This window comes from Brassica rapa, chromosome A05 (assembly GCF_000309985.2).
Source record: "Brassica rapa cultivar Chiifu-401-42 chromosome A05, CAAS_Brap_v3.01, whole genome shotgun sequence".
NCBI lineage: Eukaryota > Viridiplantae > Streptophyta > Magnoliopsida > Brassicales > Brassicaceae > Brassica > Brassica rapa.
This window is the reverse complement of record NC_024799.2, coordinates 17,911,535-17,918,951: the sequence shown is the minus strand read 5'-3', so window position 1 is coordinate 17,918,951 and position 7,417 is coordinate 17,911,535. Positions and strand designations below refer to the sequence as shown.

The window sequence follows — 7,417 nt, the reverse complement described above, 5'->3', positions numbered from 1 at the left end:
CTTTAAATTTTTTTCACTGATTACTCATTTTTTTCTTCCTTATTTTTCTTTAGCTTTTTTCTTCCATCTCATTGTTCTTTTTCTTTCTACTTCTTCTCCATCTCACTCCTAACTCTTCACTCTTTTTTATTATGTCCTTAACATTCTAATATAAGTTACAATATTTCTCTTACTCTCTATCTCTCCCTCTCCTTCTATCTTTTTCTCTCTTACTGTGTTTGGTTTGTTCTATGTTATACACGAAAATAGAATAGCATATGCCCACGCGCATGCGGAAGAGAAAGATCCAAGTGTGTGTTAAAATTTCACACTTCCAATGTATATCTATTTTGTTAATTTTGTTTCCAATATAGTTACTTCACCAATTGACCCTATTGAATAATGGTAGGTGTTTCTTTTTTTTTGTCAAAATGTAGATGTTTCAAAGCCTATATCTAGGTTTATCAATTAATATATGAAATTATATTTTTTGGTTAGCTACCAAATTTTACGTTGTTAATGTAAAGCTAACAGATGTTTTTTAAGAAATTGGCCAAAAATAAAGTTATTATTTTGGAGGCCAAAATCATGGGCTTCTATTGCTTCCATTCTATCCATAGCTTAATCTGCTTATATACTTTACAGCAAAAAATGGATTCTTGTTGTTGATTTATGTAACCTAAAGTCATTGTTTATCCGGTTACCCAGAATTTGTAGCTCTTATCGGAATTGATTTCTTTTGGAAGATAATGAATTGTATTTTATTTAAAAAAAATAGTCTAAATTTTAATGTAAATTTGTATTAATATCCTAACAAATCATTTTTTCATAAACTCTGTCGGCTGATCCGGTCGACCTCGGGAGGAATGCACTTAGTGCTAAAGAGTGGATTGGCTATCATATTACCTGCCCCAAGTTTGGAATACCGTCCGATTAATGTTAGAGAGTGAACCGATCATCTGTTACGATCCACCATGTAAACAATCATTTTTTTTAAACTAAAGTTACGCACAAAACTTTTCAATATTCTATAAAATATGATAATTATTTTACACTAATAGATATAGTTGGACATGAGCTTAGTTCTTTAAAAAAACTAAAAACGATATTAGAGCAAAGATGATAATTTGTAAGATTGCCAAAATCATTTTAGGCTCGATGGTTCTCGACTTGATATGAAGGGTAGTATATGGCATATTCAAATCAACGATCATATATGCTCTCTTGTGGGAGGATTGCCCTCATGGTGACTTTACAAAGTATATACAATTGACTTGCGTCAAAAGTATTTGTAGGAGTTCCAATAAGATTAGCTAGTTTGTATTTGAATGCAATGGTACAAGTCTACAAGATGTTTTTGGGTTTTACAGACGGTAGAAGGTCAAAGATTTTTATATTCTTTGGTTTGAAAGAAATATTTTTTAAACCAATATAAATTTCATTTCAAAAATTAAGATTAATTTTATCTAATATATAAATAAATATGAGTTGTAACTAATATGTTATTTTGTTAGAAATAAATTCAAAAACAGATTCATGCAAATATTTCCATATTAGATTGTTCATTATCATATCAATAGACAGAACTGCCTAAAAATATATTCTCCTAATTACTGGCGAAATTTCTACTCTACGTAAAATTTGATACTACTTTCCAAATTTTACCTTTAAACGATATACTTTTATAAATACTTTTATGTTTAGTATAAAAACATAATTAACCATCCTAAATCATTGATAAATGTTTAAGATTTATTTATAAAAGATTATAAACCTAACCTCACCCCTTAAATACTAACCTCTAAATAATAATCATTAAACCCTAAATCATACTAATTTACAATTCCGTCCCTTTACTTTATAGCTAGACAAAATCATTCATTGTCAATCACCAATCAAAAGTTTTAACTAGAAAATTATTGATCATCATGAAACAAAGAACCAAAGCTAGTAAAAGTGATTTATTAACATCTAATAATCATAAGTTTTTTTTGATAAACAAAGAAGAAAAAAAAACATCTAATAATCCCAAGTGGCAAAAACCCCACACATGAAGAAAAAAAAGTGCAAAGGACATGCACATGCACTTCATACACCCCACCACCATCCTATCTCCTTATATTATTATTGCGCCCTTCCTCTCCCTTCTTCCCCTCTTACCAAATCAGAGAGAGAGAGAAATAACATCTATAATCTATTACAGGTAACATGATCGGACAGCTTATTATTCTCAAGGCTACGGAGCTCTGTCTCGGCCTCCCCGGCGACGCTGAGGCCAACGAGAATCTGGCAAAACCGGCGGTGGGAAACAAGAGAGGCTTCTCAGAGACCGTTGATCTCATGCTCAATCTTCAATCCAACAAAGAAGGAGCCGTCGATCTTAACAACGTCGCCTCAGCTTCCAAAGACAAAACTCTCCTCAAAGACCCTGCTAAGCCTCCTGCTAAGTAAGCTATACATACATACATATATAAATACATGGTTAAAAAATAACAAATCTCCATCTCTATGTAAGTTCTTGGACGACGTATTCGCACTCTTCAGCACTAATATATTATAATAAATATAATAGTTATCCTCCAAGCTTACTATTTTGTGACTGATTTGAGTAAACATACCACCAACCAATTTTTCTTTTTGAAACTGGTTACGTTGAAAATTACATACATATATATATTACCATATACATAACATTTTAATGTGTTACAAAAAAAAATATAACCTTTTAATATATACATAAACTTTTTAATATATATATATATATTAATCCATAACTTTGAAGTTACTTATGTTAGCAATATTATATATAAACCACTACAGAAAAAAGAAACAACTTAGCGTGGTTGATGCTTAAACAGCAATTTATTCATCGCAAAAGCAAACATTAAAGCATTTATCTATAGTCAAGCCATAACAGTAAATTAAAGATCAAGTAATAACATTGATATGCTTACATAAATAATAAATGTCGTTGTACGTAGAGCCCAAGTGGTGGGATGGCCACCTGTGAGGAACTACAGGAAAAACATCATCACACAGCAGAAGACAAGTGGCAAGGAGGAGGCCAGCAGCGAGAAGGCTGGAAATAGCGGCGGAGGAGCTTCCAGAGCTGCATTGGTTAAGGTATCCATGGACGGAGCTCCTTACCTAAGGAAAGTGGACCTTAAGATGTACAAAAGCTACAAGGATCTCTCTGATGCTTTGGCTAAAATGTTCAGCTCCTTTACTATGGGTACGTGTTAGAATGTAATATCGAAAAAGTGGGACACATATAAATTAGTATTTAAAGAATTTTGGAAACTCACGTATCTATTTTAACACTCAAAGCCGTATGTATGTGTGTACAATAATCAAAAATCGTAAATTTGCTTCTACATACATATATTAAGGATTAGATTATAATAACTATGCGAGTTACTATATCGTATACATATAAACGCATAAATTTATATGATTTGTTAATGTTTTGAATAATTTCAAGGAAACTATGGAGCACAAGGAATGATAGATTTCATGAACGAGAGCAAGCTAATGGATCTGCTTAATAGTTCTGAATACGTTCCAAGCTACGAGGACAAAGATGGCGATTGGATGCTCGTCGGGGATGTCCCATGGGAGTAAGTCAAGTTTAATCTCTAATGTGTCAGATTTTTAACTAATAACTCGACTCATTACACGTTTCCGAAATTGGTAGAGAATAAGCCAAAGTATTCAAACTCTATGTGTTATAAATACGTACAACCATGCATTGGTTGGCAAGAGACAAGAGGATCTTCCAATTATGCAATTGTATATACTATATATATACATCAATAAGTCTAATAAGCTCATTCGTAGCTGGCACAATCAACTTCTTCTCACCACATTATTGCCTAAAACCTTAGAATAAACAATAAATGTTAAGGACTCACATACCAATGTTCTAACCGTAAACTTGAATATCCATTTCAGAATGTTTGTCGACTCATGCAAACGTTTGCGCATTATGAAGGGATCTGAAGCAATTGGACTTGGTATATCTAACTCATTTTGTGTGTCTTTCCACTTTTCTATTTTTCGAATAAAAATTAATTTGTTTTTCTTGTTTCTGTTATAGCTCCGAGAGCAATGGAGAAGTACTGCAAGAACAGATCCTGAACTTCATAATAAGGAAAAAGGTTCTTGATTTTATATGTAATTTTATGATTTTATGTGGCTGTCTCCTATATATACGTGTTGTAATATAAAATATTTGATCGGTATATAGGGCAATAGTATTGTTTTACCAGTAAGATGTGGACAAATTTGTAATGTGACCAAAAGAGAGGAAACTTAAAAATCTCTGTGTTTGTGTCATATTTATTACCCAACATGTGTCTGTCGGGTCGATGATCAGTCACCACTAGATATATGCATATAAGATATATATATATATATATATATATATATATATATATATATATATAAAATATATGTATGTACATGTGTTTTGATCCCTACTTTTTTTGTCACGAATGTTTTGGAGCTTATTTGCCAAATAACCAAAAAAAAAGAGCAATTAGATTTTAGTAAGAAGTTAAAGAGAGATAGGAAGAGAGATAAAGAGAGAAAGATAATGTTTTTGGTTAGATAGTAGGTTTGTGGTTTTTATATCTATAGGGTGCAATTTCCCAATGTTATGTTGTTTTGATCCCTACTATGCTTCTTTTTTTTTTGTTAAAGGGTTTGATCTATACTATGCTTCTTGTCGTTTCTTATGTGTAAGAATTTGTTTCTCCAAATTCAATAATTTGTTGTTGTTTTATGTGTGAAGAAATCCCTAGTTTTGTAATGCACTTGTAGAAATGATGAAAATAAAGTGCTTCTTTTTTTGATTAAAAAGTGCTTGGAAAATTGCTTCTAAAATGACTAAACGCTTGATTTTAGATCACCGTAATTCCATTCACTCACTACAAGAACTAGATTACCAAGAAAATCTAATTACTGAATCTATTTAAACCCTGTTAGTTTGTACATCTGGAAAATGCATCCAAATGGTCTATCTAGATGTTTTATCCAGATGTTTCATCTGGGTGTTGTTCGTTTTTTCATTCCGTTCATGCATCTATGTTCATTTGGTTTTCATTTTTTAACTTGCATTTGCATCCAGGTGGACTTGTTAATAAAATAATTAAAAAATATATTTTTTATGTTTCGGCTGAAAATAGCATTTTTACAGTTTTGGCGAAAAATATTTTTGTGATTTTTGAGGAAAACTGTGTTTTGACGAAAAAATGTATTTTTGTGGTTTTGGCGGAAAATTCGTTTTTATGGGATTGGCGGAAAAATACGTTTTTTTTACGGTTTTGGCGGAAAAAGTATGTTTTGTAGTTTTGGCAGACAATGTGTTTTTGACGAAAAAGTGTGTTTTGCGGGCTTGGCGGGAAATTTTTTCCAAATTTTGGTGGAAAATGCATTTTGCGGTTTTGGCGGAAAATGTGTATTTTTGTGTTTTTGACGGGAAAAGTGAATTTTTGCGTTTTTGGCGGAAAATGTTTTTTGCAGTTTTGACGGAAAAATACGTTTTTCCAGTTTTGGCGGGAAAATGTGTATTTTCCAGTTTTGGCGGAAAAAAATAAGTTTTTTTCAGTTTTGACATTTTCCAGTTTTGGCAGGAAAATACGTTTTTCCAGTTTTCATGAAACTATATATTTTGTGATTCATCATAATATTGTGACAAAAAAATCAAAATATTGTGACAAATCGCATGGATTTTACATGCCAATGCATTGCATATATTTTAATTGGGTAGTTAGATCACCGTAATTCCATTCACTCACTATAAGAACCAGATTACCAATAAAATCTAATTACTGAATCTATTTAGCACTCGAAGGATGAAATCAAGTTAAAGGTACAGTTTTCATTGAAACTATATATTTTGTGATTCATCGTAATATTGTGACAAAAAAAATCGACAAATCGCATGGATTTTACATGCCAATACATTGCATATATTTTAATTGGGTAGTTAAGAGTATCTCTAATGTAAAACTCTATTTTTTCTTCCAAAATAAAGTAAAAGTAAAAATAGTATAAAATTGTTCTAACCCTAGTCCATTTTTCACTCCATGAACAAACAAAAAATAAATTACTCTATTTATGTAGTAAATTTCATTATAAAGTGATATATAGAGTTGAGTTGGAGCATTTTTTACTCTATATTCACTTTTACTCCATTTCTTACTCGATACTCACCGTAATTTCATTCACTCACTACAAGAACCAGATTACCAAGAAAATCTAATTACTGAATCTATTTAGCACTTGAAGGATGATATCAATTTAAAGGTATAGTTTTCTTGAAACTATATATTTTGTGATTCATCATAATATTGTGACAAAAAAAATCAAAATATTGTGACAAAACGTATGGATTTTATATGCCAATGCATTGCATGTATTTTATAATTGGATAGCCACTATTTAAATTATACTGACTAAATTTTGACAAAATCAATCGTTTATAGTCATGATGCAATGATAACTAGTGGATTAAAAAGGATCGTTAATGGTAGTTTCCGGTGATAGTGTGAAAGGAGTCGGTTGCGGCAAGCATCATGTAGCAGCAGTGCATTATTATAAAGGGAAAATTGTTTTTTTAGAGCAAAAAAATGGTAACTATGTCCTTTTATACTAATCTATACTAATTTATGTCCTATTAGACTAAATTTTTTCAAAATGGCAGTAATGCCCTTAAAATTGTAATTTTTTTATTTTTTTTCGTTTATTTTTTTATTTTTTTGTTCCTTTTTTGTTTTTTTATTTTTTTTTTAAAAATCGATTTTTTTTTTCAAAATATAAAAGTGAATATTCCCAAATATTTTGTTTCCATATTTTTAGGAACTGATTTTTTATCCGTAGAATACAACTAATATGTAGAAATCGGTTTCTACAGTTTTTTAGAATTATAGTAATGTTTAGATTTTGATTTCTACATGTTTTAGATTTATAGTAAATCTGTAGAAGTCAGTTTCTACGTGTTTTAGATTTATATTAATGTGTAGATTTTGATTTCTAAAGATTTTAGAATGATAGGTTAAGCGCGGAATGTGTATTCTAAATATTTTTAGAATACTCCTATTTACGTAGATCACGTATTCTAAACATTGTAGATTCAATGGAAAAAGTGGATTTCGTTTTCTACTTCGTAGAATGTCATTTCTACTTTATTTAGAACATAATATGAAATTTATAATTTTAACTTTTTTATAACTGGAAAAAATATCACTAAGTTCATATAGGTAGTTTATCAAAAGTTACTATTTTTCCAAAATTTTTTTGTTTGTAAAATTATTTATTAAATTTATTTTCAAAAATATTAAAGGGTGTTATAGGAAAATATGACACAAAATATAGATTAGTCTAAAGGGACATAGTTACCATTTTTTTGCTCTAAAAAAACAGTTTTCCCTATTAT

At 30.3% G+C, this 7,417-nt stretch overlaps 1 protein-coding gene across 1 annotated transcript; it reads left to right on the top strand.

Annotated features, from left to right (window-relative positions):
• Positions 1-2,137: 2,137 nt before the first annotated feature.
• Positions 2,138-4,301, top strand: LOC103868941 (auxin-responsive protein IAA7; the record flags this gene model as incomplete). The annotated part of the gene is given in 5 exon segments (NM_001301894.1): positions 2,138-2,426; positions 2,961-3,211; positions 3,461-3,596; positions 3,931-3,992; positions 4,076-4,301. Coding segments are annotated over 5 exon segments (729 nt in total). The 3' UTR covers positions 4,117-4,301.
• Positions 4,302-7,417: the final 3,116 nt, after the last annotated feature.